The sequence below is a fragment of the Amblyomma mixtum genome, chromosome 10, assembly GCF_055824585.1.
Source record: "Amblyomma mixtum isolate Tamu chromosome 10, ASM5582458v1, whole genome shotgun sequence".
Lineage (NCBI taxonomy): Eukaryota > Metazoa > Arthropoda > Arachnida > Ixodida > Ixodidae > Amblyomma > Amblyomma mixtum.
Window position 1 is genome coordinate 83,649,297 of NC_143021.1, and position 20,416 is coordinate 83,669,712.

At 43.6% G+C, this 20,416-nt stretch overlaps 1 protein-coding gene across 3 annotated transcripts in view; it reads left to right on the top strand.

Moving 5' to 3' along the window:
• The window catches only part of LOC149326311 (tRNA (34-2'-O)-methyltransferase regulator WDR6), a 194,460-nt gene extending 175,031 nt beyond the window's left edge, over positions 1-19,429 (top strand). The window contains exons 22-25 of one of the 3 annotated variants that reach the window (XR_016286457.1): positions 3-137; positions 7,889-8,039; positions 9,349-9,503; positions 19,240-19,429. Coding sequence is in view for 1 of the 3 variants with exons in the window: in XM_089564005.1 (XP_089420131.1) it covers positions 3-137; positions 7,889-8,039; positions 19,240-19,354 (401 nt within the window). In the remaining 2 variants the exon portion in view is untranslated. Of the gene's footprint in view, positions 1-2; positions 138-7,888; positions 8,040-9,348; positions 9,504-19,239 lie in introns of those variants that run through there. The other 2 variants (XM_089564005.1, XR_016286458.1) reach the window with 2 other exon arrangements.
• Positions 19,430-20,416: the final 987 nt, after the last annotated feature.

The following is a 20,416-nucleotide window of genomic DNA, read 5'->3' on the forward strand; positions in this document are numbered from 1 at the left end:
AGACAGGATGCTGCTCGTAGTGACAGGCGGTGATGACAATGCCCTGGTTCTAACCAACTACCTCCTCACTGAGGACAACTCGATCGTGGTCTTGGAAGAGCAGGTCCTCAGCAGCGCACACTGCACCCAAATCACAGGTTGGTGGTACTTGCTTTCTGTTTTTCTTAATTTTTTGGCCAATGTGTGTCAGCATTGATGCCCATTGAGTAAAAGTACACCGAACGCTTTTCACCGTGTAAAATTTTGAGGTAAGCAAAGTTTTAAAGTATTCTTTGTACTGATCAAGCATTATAAAAATTTTAACATTTCTGTCCACCTTTATTTTACAACAGAAGCTCTAATAAACATGAAGTTGACAGAAAAAGATGTAACAGCGCTATGAAGGTGGGACAAGAAAGAACGAGACAGACCCTTGGACTGACAGCAACCAAATGATTTATTGTGATGTGAGCCAGCATGTAAAGGAAAAACATGGCAAGCAAAAATAAGGCAAACCACACAGCACGGAAAGCCATGACCAATTATTCTGCATCACTGATTTAAGAGGCAGAGGCACCAAAATTTGCATATCATATTTTTGTTTTTGAATGATGCATAAGACATTCGTAAATATTAGGCCTGTGTGAAGTGTTTTTTTTCTTTTGGTTCTTTTGAAGCGAATATTTCAAAAGCTTTTCGGTACATAAAGAAAGTTGACTCAGCACATGAAGAATTTTCAGAGTCCTTTATTTTTCGAACATAAAAGGCCATTACATGAAATAAAAAGGAGTGCATTGAAGCTGTGTCAACTTTCTGCAGAAATGGCCATCGGAAATTGGAGGAGTCGACCTACGTGCAGATTCAACACATTTACAGTTGTGAGACCTATCTGTTGCGCCTCTCACTGCTTGTTTTAACGGACTATAAAGACGTAATTTTATTGCATGTTTTGTTCTTTAAACTGATGAGTTAGATATTAGAAGTGCACATAATAACGTCGTCGCTAGTAGCTGCAACATAAACGCATGATTTGTAGGTAGGCCTTGTCATGACCCCTTAAAATTCAGGACAATGCAAGAGCTATGGAAAGGAATATGATAGCTGTAGCATTAAGAGACAGGAAGAGGGCAAAGTGGGTCAGGGAACAAGAGTGGGTTGACCCTTTCAGGCCCAGTGGTTCCAGTTGGAAGAAAGTCCTGCTGTTTTTGCAGTAGTTTTTGCAATTCATCACCATGTTAGTGGGCTTTCACCTGACTGACATATGCCAGTAGGTAGGAAGGTGGTATCGAAACTGCATACACTTTGCTGTCATCATCAACCGGTGCCAGGTCCTCTCTTGCTATTAGGTAGGAAGGGAATATAGAAGCTGCGTACACTTTGCTGTCACCATCACCTGGTGCCAGGTCCTCCCTTTTGCTAGTAGGTAGGAAGGGGATATAGAAGCTGTGTACTTTGCTGTCACCATCACCTGGTGCCAGGTCCTGCCTTTTGCTAGTAGGTAGGAAGGGGATATAGAAGCTGCATACACTTTGCTGTCACCATCACCTGGTGCCACGTCCTGCCTTTTGCTAGTAGGCAGGAAGGGGATATAGAAGCTGCGTACATTTGCTGTCACCATCACCTGGTGCCACGTCCTGCCTTTTGCTAGTAGGTAGGAAGGGAGATAGAAGCTGCATACACTTTGCTGTCACCATCACCTGGTGCCACGTCCTGCCTTTTGCTAGTAGGTAGGAAGGGATATAGAAGCTGCATACACTTTGCTGTCACCATCACCTGGTGCCAGGTCCTGCCTTTTGCTAGTAGGCAGGAAGGAGATATAGAAGCTGCGTATATTTGCTGTCACCATCACCTGCTGCCAGGTCCTCCCTTTTGCTAGTAGGTAGGAAGGGGATATAGAAGCTGTGTACTTTGCTGTCATCATCACTTGGTGCCAGGTCCTGCCTTGCTATTAGGTAGGAAGGGGATATAGAAGCTGCTTACACTTTGCTGTCACCATCACCGGTGCCTGGTCCTCCCTTGCTATTAGGTAGGAAGGGAATATAGAAACTGCATACACTTTGCTGTCACCATCACCTGGTGCCAGGTCCTTCGTTTTACTATTAGGTAGGAAGGGGATATAGAAGCTGCGTACACTTTGCTGTCACCATCACCCGGTGCTAGGTCCTCCCTTTTGCTAGCAGGTAGGAAGGGGATATAGAAACTGCGTACTTTGCTGTCAACATCACCTGGTGCCAGATCCTCCCTTTTGCCAGTAGGTAGGAAGGGGATATAGAAGCTGCGTACACTTTGCTGTCACCATCACCCGGTGCCAGGTCCTCCCTTGCTGGAGGTCGGAAGGGGATATAGAAGCTGCATACACTTTGCTGTCACCATCACCGGTGCCTGGTCCTCCTTTGCTATTAGGTACGAAGGGGGTATAGAGACTGTGTACGCTTTGCTGGCACCATCACCTGGTGCGATGTCCTTCCTTGTGTAGAAGAATGAAAACTTGTTTTTCTCTTGTCACTTTGAAGGGTACAAGTAACGCTTATGTTACTCCTCCAAAATAAATTATTTTGGCACGACACATAATAGCACTAAAATATTTCGCAAGTAATGATTTCAAATGGAATCAGTGGAACGTGGCGGCCCTATTGTGCACTTCATCTCAGTAGTTCCTTGCAGCACTACCAAACCAGTGATGAGTGTAGAGGCAACGTTCTGGCGCTGCAGTATGTAGTGCCATTCCAGAATGGTCATATGGGATAACGTGCCCTAAAAAAATAGCGTGCTTCATAGTGGGATTGTGCCATACACCATTTCAAATCGAGCATTGCCGTACACTTGCATTACCTGCACTATTTTCCAAGTTAATCATGCATGGCTGTTGCCTACGCTAAAAGATTGTTTCTAAATGACTGCGCCCTTCGAAGGAAGACTCCTCTCTCAAGATTGGATTCGTCATTGGTAGTGTCATTTTCACTAAGTTCACTGACCATAAATGGTGCGCCGGGCTTTCGTTTCACCTTATCTCGCCTATAACAAAACGTATGAGCGATAAATTTGTTTAATTTTTATTTAGAATGACGATTCTGTCGCTTCTAGGCTTAAAGGGAGTGCCAATTCATTGACAAAAATGGTTCCCATTCTAACAACCTGATGGCACCACTAGGCTGAGCTTATCTTTGCATCTCCATTCGCATACGCTGAACCAAATGTAGGAATGTGATAAAGGCATAACGTCCCGTAAAATGCTTGCGTTTAGCATATGTAAATGCAATCTCTTATGGTTTTTAGACAGCGGTGATTTGTACTCTTTTCTAATCATATCTGTGTATGCCACGAGCAGACAGCGAGGTGTGGAGGTGCACGTTTAACGCTTTCTCCTGATTGATTCAGGAGATCTCTACCTTCCATAGTGCTGCAAGGAACTTATGAGATGGAGTACAGAATGAGCAATGGGATGGTATTTGAGTAGCCTGTAGCTGCTTATGTCATGTGTCGCCTCTTCCGCTGTTTATATGCAACAGTGGACATTTTTTCCTCTGAAGAAGATGTCTACATTCAGTGCAGGCACTCTTCATGAAGAAAAAAGGAAGAAGTTTCAAGAGCAGCCGACCACATGCATTGAGGGGTTGATTCATCGGATGAACACGAAATAGCATTCGTAGCACGTAGGTCAACAGCAGCAACCCAAAGACAAAGCATAAAACAAAAGCACTGAACCTTTATGGAATATCGGCCAAGGAAGCAAATTGAAAACTGCAGGATGATGCAGAACTGAGTGGTAGTGCAACTGCACCGGAAGTTGAAAGCCGCCAAAGGAAAGCCATCTAGTTTTCAACCTTCAAAAGGCCGACCTACTCGCCCAACAGTTCATGTGTGTGACTGAAAAAGTCATCACAGAAAAATTTGTATTGTGGATGCAGCTTCATACTGCTGATCAAGATGGAAATCAAGAATACGAGCCCCCACTGCAAGGAACATCTTCACTGTATGAATACTTCAAATGCCTCTGCATCGACTTATTGGTTGAGAATTTTTAGTACAAATTTTTAGTCTGTGCTGTAAGCTAGATGCTGTGAGCTCGAGGCTGGAAATTTGGATACCTGGAGCATGGTCTCCCTGCCTCTTATATGGCATCTTTCAAAAGAGCCAGTGCTTGTCTTCAGCTCAAGAATTCCGCTTGCATAGGACCGCACACCATGAAAAAAAGGAATGATTTTTTGCCTAAATTTTTTTAATGTGTGAAAGCAAATTTGCATGACCGGTAATCACAGTGATTAAGACAGCGAATTCTCTGTCTGTGTGTTCACGCTGCAGATGGAATTTGATGAAAATGAGAATATACAATGCACAATGCGAGAATGCATTGCAGCTTAACACGGGGCATGTTCGGCTTCGGTGATAGCTTAGGGCTCTCGCGCAGTGGTCAGCAAAGCTGATCTGTTCACGCTGCCACGGATTTGAATCCCAGTTGCGGATATTTATTTTATTTATCTTTATTTGCTTCTTGGCACAAACCCACAAACATCGCACTATCTTGCTCGGGGTTTACCCTTCGGAATAGTGCTTTTGCACTAATAGCAACATATGTGCAAGCTTTGTGTCCTGTCATTCTTGCGTATTCTTGGTAAGAACTGTGGCAACCTCAACTTAGCAGATGAAAGAAGCCAACAGCCACAGACACCAAGGGGCACAGGGGATATTTAATTGATTTATTTATTTTGTGGTGTTGATCAATTTAGAATGTTAGTGAATATGTTATCGCTTACAGCTAATTGATTAGAAAAGCAGAAGAAAAAACAACCACTGCCGCCGGTGGGATCCGAACCCACGACCTCCGAATTACGCGTAATTCGGAGGTCGTGGGTTCGGATCCCACCGGCGGCAGTGGTTGTTTTTTCTTCTGCTTTTCTAATCAATTAGCTGTAAGCGATAACATATTCACTAACATTCTAAATTGATCAACACCACAAAATAAATAAATCAATTAAATATCCCCTGTGCCCCTTGGTGTCTGTGGCTGTTGGCTTCTTTCATGTTTATAACGAGCCCCTCATTCCCCTTCCCTTGTTTGCTTAATTGCTTAGCGAGGGCCTCGGTTCTGGCAGCCTTGACGCCATAGGAAGCATAAGAGGGTTCTCACGCAGCTTCCACCCTCTCCGTTCGATGACGTTCTACGTCGCACCTGCGGTAACTCAGGACATTCTACGTCCGCCGCTTATGAACGTGGGTGGCGCTGATGAACACTCTCAAGGTTAGGTTACTTGCAAACATAAATACCCCCGAAAGCAGAAGATTTGACAGCCGTCGCCGTAGCTCAGAGGTAGAGCACCGGACGCGTAATTCGGAGGTCGTGGGTTCGGATCCCACCGGCGGCAGTGGTTGTTTTTTCTTCTGCTTTTCTAATCAATTAGCTGTAAGCGATAACATATTCACTAACATTCTAAATTGATCAACACCACAAAATAAATAAATCAATTAAATATCCCCTGTGCCCCTTGGTGTCTGTGGCTGTTGGCTTCTTTCATGTTTATAACGAGCCCCTCATTCCCCTTCCCTTGTTAGCTTATCAACTTAGCAGAGACAAGCGTAGTTTGAAAGCAATCGATATTTAATTAAATCTACAAAGAAATCACAAAACTAAGCATTTTGCACCCACGAAGTCCACTGATTCCATGTGGAATCATGCAAGAAAACTTGTAAAGAACTGACGGAACTTTAATTTTCTGATCATTTAGAATTATCTTCCTCGTACACATGCTAGTCTCTGGATACCAATTTTTTTTTATTGAACAGTTTTAACTTGGGCCGGAAAGGGTTAATGGCATCCTAGTCATAAGCAAGAAGAATTGGGCTTGAGCAGGGCAGGGCATGAAATGCAAATGCAAGTTTACTGATGGCCGTTATGGATAATGCACTGGATTCCAAGAGAAGGCAAGCGTATCAGGGAACGGCAGAAAGTTGCATGGGCGGATGATAAGAAGGGCAGAGTTATTTGGAGAGATATGGGAGTGGCCTTTGTCCTGCAGTGGGTGCAACCCAGCTGATGATGATGAAGTCACAATAACATTTGGACAGTGTTCTGTACCCTTTAGCATAGGAACTTGCTATCATGTCTGTGGCAGTTAACTTCAGTCACAGCTGCATTGTGTTAGAAGGTGCAACTGATAATTGGTGCTGAGTGGTGGTTGACTCTATAGAGATAGTCGCCACACATTTGAACTCTCAAAATGTGGACTCATGGTCCCATTGTATTGTAATATTTCTTACTTCCATAATCATCTATGGCACATAATGGTGACATCTCAGCTAGCATATGCACAGATTCAGAACACTTCTTAAACAACACTGGCAGATGGAAAGGCAAGACCAAGCTGTCAAGCAAACTACATGCCTAGTATATAAGTGAATTGCGCAACAACTTAGACAGGACACAGAAAGAAACACATACAACAGTTCACGAGCGCAACTACCAACTGTTTAATGGGGTGAAACAACAACAGCATATATACAGAAAAACAGCGCATGCGTAAAGGTAGAGCAGGCACACACATCACAAAGACCGCAATTTTATACAAACGAATCAAGATATGAAACTTCAGCATCATAGATCTGCAACGAAGCATCACTTACGCAGCGATCAGATAGTTTTTTAACATGGAAAGCCTCTAAGACAAGCCGGGCTTTTACATTGGTACTCCTGCCTAGAATCTTTGTCATCTCAAATCTGACACAACTTTATTGTGTCAACACGCTCTTCTGTACATGCCTAGCACATTCCGTTGACGCTGTGGCTTTTTCTATCATCACATACCTAAAGTGCAAAATTTTTGGGCGCACTAAAATATAGGAAAGTGATAAGTGAGAGGATAGAGTGTGTGAAAGTGAAAAGAAAGGTATGAAGTTTTATTATTTATTGGCTTTCAGATGGCATAATCGCTGGGCATTGCATAGAGCATTGTGGAAGCATGGTCTGCTGCTGTTTGCTTAAGTGACATCTGGACAATGTGAGGGATTGAAATGTTGTGTGGAATAACCCACATTACAGAGGTTTTGTATGCCGGTGCTAGCTAGCTCTTAACAGGTGGTTAACCTCAGTGGAATCACATCCTGGCAAAGGGTGCCAGTTTTCACTGTGATGGCTTCCACAGAATCATACTATGCTCTCCAAGTGTGGAGCTTTTGCACATGCCATATGTGTTTGTGCAAGTCTTTGCATACAGTTATTTTAAGTAACTCTCATGCACGCCAAACTCATGCAAAAATTGTAGCATAGGAAACAAGGTGCAAGCAAATTATTACGAAAAAAAAGGAGGAGTTGCAAAGCGTGGCTATTGTGTATTGATTTTGTAGTGGGTAAGTTGAAGTATGGTGCATGAAAGAATGCACTGAATTGTCAATAACTTGGTGGTGGCTGAGACTGCCATTGCAATAAGAGGGCTGAGTTATGAATGAGCCAGCACTGGAAGGGTCTGTGCAAAGGAAATGGCGAGTGCCATCTGTCCAGTGGCAGGTGGCCATCTGCCCACCGGGCTACGAATAAAATTACTGTCGTGCCTCGGATGTAACAAACCTTATTATTCCACCTCGGATATAATGAGCTTTTGTGTGTAACCTCGGATATAACGAACTTTATTGTGTCAACCTCAGACATACCAAACGTTTGGCGCCTAATGCATTCAAATGATTCACCAAAAATCACCTAAGATTTTTTATGGAATGGGGTAATAAAAAATTAGACGTGCAATAGCTCTCCAAGTTAACAAGCTACATTTTTCAGTGGATTGAAAACTAGCGAGTGACTTGCGCGAATGATCATCGTGCGGCTGCTCATGGCACACACTGCTGCCATGTGTTTGCTTATTGCAGGCCGGGTTTTTTTTGCTGGAACAAATTTGCATTGCACTTCTTGGTTTTTATGCAGGCGCACAGTTTCTGGCTCCCCGGGGCAATTGGCTTGTGTCGGCAGGTGTCGATCAGCGGCTTCGACTTTGGCAGCGCGTTGCCGGTTCCTTGCAGGAGCACTGCAGCCGCTTCTCCTGCATCCCGGATATTGCTGCCTTTACATGTTGGAGGCAAGACTTTCCATTTCTTTCTTGCTTGCACTCCTTGCATGTGTAATGGAAGGCAGCTGCCAAGTTGACAGCGGGATGTGTGAAAAACATCCATTTTTTTGTAGTTTTTGTTTTTGTTTTTCCATTTCTAGATGAGTGAAGAACCTGTCTACAAAGTTTTGAATAATGGAAGTGAGTGGGCAAGTTGGTTTTCCATTATGATAGTGAAAGCGCTCAAAAAGACAAGGACAACAGAATAAGAGAGACATACGAAGTTCAGTTTTATAGGTGTACTTATTCTGTGATGCTGAAATCACTTGCTCATGGCTGTAGGCTGAGGGGAAATACTCAAAATCATAGGTGCCTTATTGGGAACTTGGCTTCTCACTTCTTTAGATTGAAATATGCCCACTTCTGCAAAGAGCTAAATGTGATATGTGTTCAGAGCTGGATAAAACAAGCTCAACAGGGAGAGACGAGGCAAGCCTCGATTAGTTAAAAGGCCTGACCGCCCTGATGTAAGCAAAGCGTAGTGAGCAGGGGTTGCCAGTTTATTGCAGTCATAGTCAACGGATGCTAGCCATGGCTAAGGCCTCTAAATTTCTGCGGCAGTAAATTTGAAACTCCACAAAGTGTGAATGAAAAATCTGCAGTGCTCCATGGAATGCTTTCCACACCTTAGGCATATGTGATCGTTTGCGCAGAAGCTGCTGTGCGTTTTGCCTCGATTCATTAAGAAGTTTGTTTTCTTGAGCCTAGTGCTGTGGATATCTCGAAGAACAGTGAAAAAAAAAAAAATCAGTGCTATATCTATTGTTTGGTTCGAAATATAATGCAAGGTACTTTCTGAAGCAGATGATTTAAGGAAAAGGAAAACTCGAGTTATATTCATGCAAATTCAGGACTATTGCTTTCTACATGGAGCTGTATTATGACTGATCCTACAGGAGCATGCGGGCATGCTGCTACCAAAACCACAGCGCTTGACGGTCTTGGCTTGCTTGAACTGATGGGGGAGCAAACATGTCAAGGCTTCAGCAGAACTTCGTTCCTTATACAGCCCCATCAGTGCTTACATTCGTTGACACAGTGTCATAAAAAGAAAGACTGTGGGTGCTAACACACAGCTGGGCGAAAAGAACTAAAATCCACCACTTTTTCGAGGAATCGTGAGAAACTAGGGGCCGTAGTCATGACACCTGTGGCAAGGCAGTTGGGGCATTCCCACCACAGGGCAGACACATGGAGAAGTGCAAGCCTTTCAACTCTGTGCATGGTGTGGAGGCCAAGATGGCCTTTGCTTTTCTTTTTTTTTTTGCCACATGCATAGGCCCATAGAACACAACCTAAAAATCTGCATGCTGTGGGCGTGAGCAAGAGTGCTGCAGAGGGTGCTAAAGTGGACAAAAAAGAGACTACCAACCACCGCTGTTCAGCTGCACTGACATCTACCAACATGTGCTGCTTTAGGGTTGCACAAGGAATGTAAGCACTGAAAATGCATGTAAAAAAAAAGGTGTTCGAGCTTTAAAACAACTTCTCTTTTTGTCTGCTTGGCAAACTTAAACGTTCATTTGATATGTTCTAGAACACTGATATGAAATGTGATGCTGCGATACATTGAAAAAGTATTACAAGAATATTATCAATGATGGTGTAGTGATCTATCTTGACCAAATTTTGGAGAGAACGAAAGGGTGTGTTTCTTTTCATGCTAAAGTTTGAAAGGTTTTGAATGGTAGTTTAGTTTAAAATGGAGAAATTTTTGCCAGGTGCATACTCTGGCATTTGTGTGCAAAATTAGTAAAGCCAAGCAAATTTGTGTGACCTGCACATTACGAGGCCAGGATTGGGAACAGTTGGGGATAAGAGTTAAGGGAGAATATCTAAGTAATCTGCGATTCGCTGATGATATTGCCTTGCTAAGCCACTCAGGACATGAACTGCAAAGCGTGGTCAATGAGTTTGACTGGCAGAGCAGAACGGTGGGGCTAAAAATTAATGTGCAGAAAACCAAAGTAATGTTCAACAGCCTAGCAAGGGAACAGCAGTTCGCAATTGGTAGCCAGGTGCTGGAAGTAGGAAGAGAATACGTCTACTTAGGGCAGGTAGTGACAGCTGATCCAGATCAAGAGAGGGAAATAACTAGAAGAATAAGAATGGGGTGGAGTGCATATGGCAGGTTATCTCAGATCATGAATGGCAGTTTACCAATATCCCCCAAGAGAAAAGTATACAACCGTATCCTGTATCCTACCGGTACTCACCTATGGGGCAGAAAGGTGGAGGCTAACAAAGAGGGTTCAGCTTAAGTTAAGGACAACGCAGCGAGCTGTGGAAAGAAAAATGATAGGTGTAACATTAAGAGGTCGGAAGGGGTGGAGTGGGTGAGGGAACATTTGCGGGTTAATGACATCCTAGTCGAAATCAAGAGGAAGAAGTGGGTTTGGGCAGGGCATGTAATGCGAAGGCAAGATAACCGCTGGTCCTCAAGGGTAACGGAGTGGATTCCAAGAGAAGGCAAGCGTAGCAGGGGGCGGCAGAAAGTTTGGATGGCGGATGAGATTGAGAAGTTTGTGGGGATACAGTGGCCACAGGAGAGATATGGGAGTAGCCTTTGCCCTGCAATGGGCGTAGTCAGGCTGATGATTGATGATGCACATTCATGAGTTGACATAACACAAAATGAAATGAGAGTGATTTTCTGAACAATAGTTCAGAACAACATGCTGGAACAATTGTGTTCCTGCCTGTGCTTTGTTGTTTCCATAACTTTTTTGCACTTAGTATAGAACAAGGCAGTATTTACACGGAGTCTCAACATTGCTGTAAACTAGCCCAGGAGTTTTCAATGATATTGACTGAGCGGTTCGAGAGTTCACTCTTTTTGGGTTGTCTACCCTCTGTGTATTGTCTCGTGTTCCTTCTTTCTTCACTGTGCTCCTCGTGTTAAGCTGAATGCTACATGAAGTACTTTGAACTTGTATTTTCCATGAATGCTCGTTCGCATTCCTCAGTCAGTTCTTGTAAATTCTCTCTTCAGCTCCACTCCTCAATTGGTTCAGATTCCTCGGGAGGAAGCAAACATGGCTGTCGTACATGATTTACTCAAGTTGCTGATACATTGGAGTCCGTTTTCTTTGCATTGCATAAATAATGCTGTGGGTACTGTGCTGCTCTGTGCTTCTGTACTACCAGTGGCACTACTCGATTCTTGCATGAAATGAGTGACCAGTGCACATTGATAAGCACTTGTTATCATCTTGAAACAGAACTGTGGCTACGAGTGGTGCTGTAGAGGAAAGCAAATTGACTTGCGTAGGTTGCCTAGTGTGTGACCGCATTTATCGAGGTCTTGCCAGCGTGTGTTTGACGGAGTGGGGGCGGCTGCGTCTGGCCGAGGCAAAAGTTAGCAGCGTTCTTGGCGCGTGCTAGTGCAGCTTCATGTCCTTTAGTACATAACTGGTGGTGGCCATGCGGGTTGTCACAGGGCTGCCCTCTTACATGGTCGTTCGAAACCGGCTTCCAGAGCAGGTTTATTCTAAAGCGCTCGGAATCCTGATGCTCCGGACTCCATGCCATGCAGCTCATGCCTCTTAATCCTCTTCTTCATCCACCGATGCGAAGGCGGTGGCAAAGGATTACGTTGCTGCAGTATTTATTTATTTCGGATACTCTCAGGGCCAGAGGCATTATAAAGGGTCGTGGTTACAAAAAAGGTACAGTCCAGCAAAAGTAATTGGTAGGCATTGGTTTTGTGCAATGGAATTGGGACTTTGTTATTAAGGTCGAACCTTGAGGAAATGTATTGGGGGGCTGAGATCAGTTCATCACGAAGGGAGAGATGATGAAATATCTTGTGAAAGAAGAAAGTCTAAGGGCCTCACGGCAGGTACCAAAGATGGCAGGCTGAGATTTAATTTCACTGTAGAAATGATGGCAGTTCAGTTGTAAATGAGATCTGCAGAATTGTCTGGCATTTCTAATGAATTCGTTAGTGACTGCGACATTGCAACTAGCGTGGAAAGCACAAGGACAGCGACAAAAGGAACCGACGGGACAGCACGCTAGACTTCAACTGACGTTTTAATGCACACATAACAGATTTTTACACTTCTATTCAGCGCATGCTCAGGAGACTGTACCCCCGCCCCCTTCTCTTTATCACGAAGCAGGTTGTCATAACAAAGAGTAAACATTTAAACCAAATTGACGCGCAAGTTTTTTGACAAATACATTATCTCTTTTTTCGTGAGGGCTACTGAGGGTGTGCTCACGCACTTGTCCCCTGCCTTATCAATGCAAAAAGCTTCAAATATCTCCCTATCACCCTGCCTATGAAGCCGCCTCAGCACTCTCGTGTCGCTAAAGAGTGGAACACATTTTTCTTCATTACCGCCTGTTGTTTTTACTATGCATTTGCGGCAATGTGCGGCCAAATGGCCCCCCCGCCATCAGAGCTGCGACTGTAGTCCGGTGTTTTCGTAGCCTTTCGTTCAGGCACTGGCCTGTTTGGCCAATATAACATTTACCACAGCTCAGTGGGATAAGATACACTACACCGAAGGTGCAGTTCACAAACCGCGTGGCGTGTTTTGTTGCGCAGGTTTTTGCCTGGTAAGCATTGCTGACCATTCGGCACATCCTAGACAGCTTTTGTGGGGCTGTCAAAACGACAGGGATGCCGCACTTTCCCGCGGCCTTTTTGAGGCGATGGGACAAGTTGTGCATGTAGGGCACAGGCACCGGACGTCCCCCCAGGCTGTCATTGCAGCAGCCTGCTGTCTTGCGTCCCTGTCGGAGCTCTTTAATAAGGCTCTCAGCGACAGACGCGAGTATGCTGTCAGGGAAGCCAGCGCTACGCAGACGGAGCAAAAAATTGTAGCAAAAAATTGCCTGCTAGGGCTGCACCGGTAACTTGTATTGGTCTGGAGAAGCTACCTGTAGCAAAAAATTGCCTGCTAGGGCTGCACCGGTAACTTGTATTGGTCTGGAGAAGCTACCTAATAAGGTCGAAGAAGTGTTAAAACTTGGTCCAAAATTTTGCGTTGAGCCCGAAGAGAACCCTGCTTCTCTTCTAGGTATTGTAAGGAACATAGCGAACCGTGCTAGCAGTGAAGAAAAGTGTAGGTGTGTGTCAGATGGCGTCGACTGTCTTCCTTCAGGTCCCTTAAAATCTGCAAAAAAATTAGCGGTCAAAAATACGGTAGAGTTCTTAAAGAGTAATTCACTGACTTTGCTTGTTTCTGATAAAGAGGGCGGTTTTGTTGTTATGCCTAAGTCAGTTTTTGGTGAGAAAGCAGCCGCAGCTATAAGCAAGAATTTCGTCCGCGTTATGAGTCATCCTTCTAAAGTGAAGAAAAGAGCGTCAGCCCTATGCCAAGACATGAACCTTGAAAAACTCGGAAAAAGTATTGGGGGCTCGGAAAGGGATAGGTTGAGCTTATTTTTTTCTGCTAAGACCCATAAGGAAGGGATACCTCTTAGGGCAATAGTTACTGAAAAACACTGCTGGCAGGGAGAGCTTTCCAAGTTTCTACAAAAACACCTTAACTTGTTGACTCCGGATGACCCGTTTTTAATTCGGAACTCCAATCAGGTAATAGACTTCCTTTCGAGACAAGAAAAAACCTGTGATGCGTTTTATGCCTTTTCCGTTGACGTAGTAGATCTTTTCTACTCTATACCACAGACACAACTCTGCACAGCTGTCCGAGAGCGAATTGAAGCGCTGGGTGTGACTGTCTTCCAAAATTCATCTGGGATTTCAGCAGATAATTTTTTAGAATTGCTTAGCTTTTACCTTTCTTCTACACTTGTTGAATTTGACGATGCTTCTTACTTGCAGAAGCAAGGCATATGTATTGGTTCGCGTATTGCACCGGTTTTAAGCGACTTGTTTTTAGCGTCTATTGACAAAGAAATTTTTTCGCGTCTGGACAAGACTTTTGTTGCAAAAATTTTTAGATATGTTGATGATTATCTTGTTGTTTTAAAAAGTGTGACGCCTGATGGAAGAGATGACATTGTGCAGAGTGTTTTTAGTGTTTTCCAAGAATGTGGTAAGAGTCTGAGTTTTACTCGTGAGGTTCCTGATGAGGGTTGCTTACGTTACCTTGACCTCAGCATTAGCTTTAGTAGTAGCTCACTATGCTGGACATACTTCCCTCGTTCAAAAAAGCCTGTTCTTAGCTATAATTCGGCCCATTCGAGAACCGTAAAAAGAGGGATAGCACTGAACTGCCTAAGAGCCGCTCTTCAGAAGTCTTGTGAACACAAAGTGAACGTGAGTGTTGAGCAGCAGGTCCTCCGTCTGCGTAGCGCTGGCTTCCCTGACAGCATACTCGCGTCTGTCGCTGAGAGCCTTATTAAAGAGCTCCGACAGGGACGCAAGACAGCAGGCTGCTGCAATGACAGCCTGGGGGGACGTCCGGTGCCTGTGCCCTACATGCACAACTTGTCCCATCGCCTCAAAAAGGCCGCGGGAAAGTGCGGCATCCCTGTCGTTTTGACAGCCCCACAAAAGCTGTCTAGGATGTGCCGAATGGTCAACAATGCTTACCAGGCAAAAACCTGCGCAACAAAACACGCCACGCGGTTTGTGAACTGCACCTTCGGTGTAGTGTATCTTATCCCACTGAGCTGTGGTAAATGTTATATTGGCCAAACAGGCCAGTGCCTGAACGAAAGGCTACGAAAACACCGGACTACAGTCGCAGCTCTGATGGCGGGGGGGCCATTTGGCCGCACATTGCCGCAAATGCATAGTAAAAACAACAGGCGGTAATGAAGAAAAATGCGTTCCACTCTTTAGCGACACGAGAGTGCTGAGGCGGCTTCATAGGCAGGGTGATAGGGAGATATTTGAAGCTTTTTGCATTGATAAGGCAGGGGACAAGTGCGTGAGCACACCCTCAGTAGCCCTCACGAAAAAAGAGATAATGTATTTGTCAAAAAACTTGCGCGTCAATTTGGTTTAAATGTTTACTCTTTGTTATGACAACCTGCTTCGTGATAAAGAGAAGGGGGCGGGGGTACAGTCTCCTGAGCATGCGCTGAATAGAAGTGTAAAAATCTGTTATGTGTGCATTAAAACGTCAGTTGAAGTCTAGCGTGCTGTCCCGTCGGTTCCTTTTGTCGCTGTCCTTGTGCTTTCCACGCTAGTTGCAATGTCGCAGTCACTAACGAATTAACACCAACTAGCCCAACTGTCTTCCATGATCATTTTCCATGTTCTAATGAATGCATTAGGTTTTGCTGAAAGGGATCCAAAACTGCTGTAGCATATTCTAGCAGACTAGTGATTCATATAATAGTAATCTTAGGGAAGAAGGTGCCTTAGCAAGATTACATTTTAGGTATTCCAGCTTAAATTAGCGTTATTAATTACATAAGTTTTTACAGATGATGTGGGGTTGTTAGTGTAATATGGGTATCAAAATATTTGTTGGAAGAAATAAGATCTAGAGGGACATTATTAAGGTAGCAAAAAGGTAGCAAGTTAGACGTTCTGGACACATGCAGAAATTTGCATTTGTTGATGTTTTATTCCGTTGACCATAATTGGCACCAAGTGGATTGAGCGTTAAAGTCAGTTTGAAGAGTGGATATGTCAGTCTCACGCATTATTTTCCTGAAGATTATGCAGCCATCGGCAAATAAGTGAATGTCAGGGGAAACTCAGCAACGTAAATCATTAATGTAAATTAAGAAAACGAGAGGACCAACACGGATCCTAGAGGTACGCCCAACTGTATTCCACTTGGTTGTGAGTGTGGGTCATTAGCCAAAACCAGTTGTGAACGGTTAAAAAGAAAGCATTCAAGGTAAGCCAGAAGTTTAGGATTAATGTTAAATCGATGTAATTTAAACATTAATAGATTATGGCATGCTTTATTAAATGCTTTGTAAAAATCTAAAGATTAGCAGTCAAGGATGGCTTTTAGCTTAGGCGTAAATGATACAATGGTTGTGTTTCACATTAATATGTCCTCGGAACCCATGTTGCAGTGGTGACAAAAATCAGTTTCGAGAAAGCTAGCCAGATCTAAGCCGAGTGCGTGCTCTAGCATTCTACTTTGGAATGCTGGTGGGGAAGTAGGGCGGTAGTTGTACGGAGAATGCCTGTCATCTGATTTGTGGAATGGGATCGCCTTTCCGACCTTCCATTTGGCAGGCAAAGAAGCTTTGTCGAGCAACTGCTGGAAAATCATGCCTAGAAAAATGAAAGAGTAACAGCTTGCGGTTTTCAGAAATTTTTTTCAGAGCTGCATGCAATGTCATTGGCAACGCATTCAGAGTTTCACAGCTGGCATAGAAATCATTGCTCCATTTGTTCTGATGGCCTAGTGCAAGTAATAAGTCTGCTAAGCCAGTTTCTCTGGAATCTTCACAGCACCTTTTTGGCGAAGTTTCACACAGGAGATGAGGCCTCTTGATTTGTTCAGTTCCAAGCAGCGGTGTGTTGAAGTGGTTCGGAGCCTCTTTTAGGATCAACCAGCAGAAGGTGGTTCTACCATGGCATTCTGTTAACTGCTGCAGTTTTTGGAAAAAGATGCAGATGTCACACAAAGAAAGCATTTTCATTTTAGCAGGGGTTTGTGAATATTAAAATTTTTCAATACGATAATGAAGAAAAAAATGCTTTCCAAATCTGCTCAGTATGAAAACAAAATTTCAGGGAAAAATGCATAGGTAAATATTGTTGTCCTTATTTTTTCAAAGCAGTGTATGGTCTTTGAAAACTCAGTGCTTTACTTAAAGAGGCCCTGCAACACTGTTCAATACACTATGCTTAAATGACACCGCTTCATGAATATCTTCCATCAAGAATGTTGTTTAATGTATCTGGTATAGAAGCGAAGTTATCTGTGGTCAAAATTTGAATTTCAACGTATTCGCGCTTTTCCCTCTCGCCTCGTCACACTGAAAGGTCAACGCTCTTCCACCGACCCCACCCAGGGTGCCTTGATACCCGGAGCTTCGATCCTGACACAGCTGACAGGCTGCGGCAGCTGTGTGACGTCTGAAAGAGTCTGACCAATAGCCATTTATAATCCTAGATACGTGAAACAGAGGAGGGCGCATGCTTGAAAAGTCACTGGAAAGGACTTGCCAACCTTTGAGCGTGATTGTGGTTCCTCTGCTGCATGTGTGAGGGCATTATTTGTTTCAGGTATTCATGACAAAACAATCTAGCTATTGAACGAGTTTATATAAGTGCTCAAGAGGTGTTGCAGAGCCCCTTGAAAAACCTGGCATGCACAGAAATGTATACTACCTCTTTAGACAGCATTACCCTTTCAGGCACTGTGTACACTCGCCGTCAAAAGTAAATGGAATGCAACTTCGTCAAAAAAATTTAATTTCTTTAAATCTAAAGCATAATGGCCCATGTTTGTTGGTGCACAGTGCAATTCACAGGATCACAATTAGACTGCACATGTGTATTCTAGGATGCATTAATTGGGGGGGGGGGGGCAGTCATTAAATTTTTTCGCCAATGTTGCCTTCCATTTACTTTTGATGGCACCTGTACATGACTGTGTACAGAGTAAACTGGCAGCTTTAACAGAGAGTATGCTGCACCTAGCAATAATATCTTTCTTTCAGGTGAATTTAGCATCATTCATATTCAATATAGGTTGTTTTTTATGCCCTGTAGCAAATGCAGTAAATAATATTTTACAAAATAGTGAGGTGTGTAATTTTTGTGCAGACAGATTTTGCCACCGGCCGTAAAGTAAATTTTTTTTTCTCAATTTCTGTGTCAGTGAGCATCTTCGAAACAGAAGTCTATTCGGAGATCCCTCGGGTGCTTACCTGACAAATCTTGTAACTTCTATGTTTTTGTTTGCAACTGCTGCGACACTTTGTACGATATCTTGCACATTGCCGTAAAATTTTGCCCTCTGGTATTTTGTGCTGGAAAATAACAAATTGTCTTTCTTAAGGTATGAAAGTACTATCAAAGCGAAAAAATATTTGTTTTCTACGGAAACAAAAAATGGCGCCTGTTGTGTAGCACTGCAAATGAAATCCATGAATCCACACATGACTGGCAACTAAAATAGCATGATGGACTTTCAGGGGCCGTAAGAAATGCCCGTATTATTCGACGCCCCCCTTCCACTCCACACACACATAAAAAAAATTGCAAAAAATGCAGTGAAGCTCTGTGAGGAGGCTTCATCACACAAACACCCCTAAGGAGCGCGTAGTTTTTGCATGAGAAAAAAATAACAGTGAGAAACGCACATTGACATCAGAACGACGGGTCTTCTTCTGAAAAGGTGAAGAAATGGCCAGCGACACACCAGTCAGCATCCGAAAGTGGCGCGCAGGTCAGTTAGGACGGATGGCGAATATGTGGCCGATAGTCGCCATCTTGCCACACATTGGCAGCGAAGCTCAGAAACAAACTACGGTCGTCACATCTATCATTGCGCGCACGTTCTAGGCGGGCTTGTCACAATGCATCAGTCAGTAGGTGTGATTTTTGTGTGATTGCTTGCCCCTACTGGTGACACCTCGACTTGGGCCCCGTTCAGGGGCCCATTTAAAATGTCGCAAGTGGGCTTTCCCGCAGTTGACCAAAACGAAATGGCTGAGCTCACTCTAGGAGAGTTGTGAAGGCTACGAGATGAATGCCATGAGTATAGGCATGTTAGAAAAGGATCAGACAAAAACCGTGCATCTTCGTGTTGTGATTGTTCAAAGGGTGGCTCAGTCACCTTGTTATCATGTGTAAAATGTGGGAACGCCCACTTGCAGGATTTCGCACTAGGCCTTAGCCTAAAAGCATTCAACTGTGATTGGTCCGCACAATAAACAATGAAGAAAGTGAAGAGGACACCATTGTACTCTTTTCCTGACTTCTTAAACTCTATCTATGGATATTTTGCCCAGGTATTGCGGTCTTATCACTGTCAAACTTATTAAAGTTGGACGCGATATTCAGGCGCTGCCGAATATTCAGAAATTCTCGAATATCAATTTCTCTAATCGAATACCAATGGAATTACCAACATATTTAAACTGTATTCGAAATTTTGAATTTTGAACACCCCTAGGTTTTAATGTTCAAACAGAAAGTAGTTTTTCCAAAATGCAAGGTGTCCACATTGTTCACCACTGCAGATTTGCTCATTCAAAGCACATGTGCACATTTTGTTTTTCACAGCACTCTTATGCTGATGTTGTATGTGTCTTTTTTTTACAGAAAGAACAACGACGACGTGGTCATGGTGGCAGGAGGCGAAGGTTTGGATGTGACACTGTACGCATCCAAGGCTGAGGAAAGCATGATCATCCAAACAGGCTACTACCTTGCTTAGTGTTGAATCATATTTCATTTTTAATTGTACAGACTGCATTTTTATATAAATAATAAATGTACTACAATGAACATATGCAATGTATTCAAAGTGCATCGTATTCTTTACTTGGTGGCTCGGTGTGCACCTTAGGAATTTTGAGAGGGCAAAGGTAAAGATGCTTGCACTTCTCATCAGTGTCTTTTTTGTTTATTTTGAGAAGAAAATAAAGTCAAAATGGTTTTTTTATGCCAAGAGGCATTGTCTGTAATACCCCTGTCAAACGGACATTTAGAAGGCCCTTGAACCGATAAATATATAAAGTTAAAGGCATCTGAGCGCTGCTACACAGCCGATTCAGATGGCCATTTAGTCAACAGAGCAGCACAGAACCCTTATCAAGGTTTCATGGGCCTTCAAGCGTTGCCCAAGGTTGGTAGCGTTGCTTTGGGTGGCGCCAGCGCACACTTTTGTGCACGACGTTCACGGTGCAAAAGCATGAGCAAACATTGTTCTCCTAAACTTTAATGCTTTAATTACAATAATTTAAAATTTAGTACAATAATTTAAAATTGTATTGGTCTTGGTTAAAGTGCATTAATTTTATACTCTCCATTGCAGAAGACGAAAATGCCAGCTTCACTTCACTTCACTTTATTACCTTAAAGACCCCACTTCGGGGGTATTACATAAGGAGTGGGAGTACAAATATTGATTGTTTGTTTGTTTGTTTGTTTGTTGGGGTTTAACGTCCCAAAGCGACTGAGGGTATGAGAGACGCCATAGTGGAGGGGTCCGGAAATTTCGACCACCTGGGGTTCTTTAACGTGCACTGACATCGCACAGCTCACGGGCCTCTAGAACTTTGCCTTCAAGAAATTCAGCCGCCGCGGCCGGGATCGAACCTGCGTGTTTCGGGTCAGCAGCCGAGCGCCGTAACCACTGAGCCACCGCGGCGGGGAAATATTGATTGAATATAATTGCCTACATGGTATTTATGAAGTGCATATTTAAACTGTGAACAAAACTTGATGGACAGGTGATGGCATCAACATCGTAGGGAAGGCCATCCCATTCTTTTGC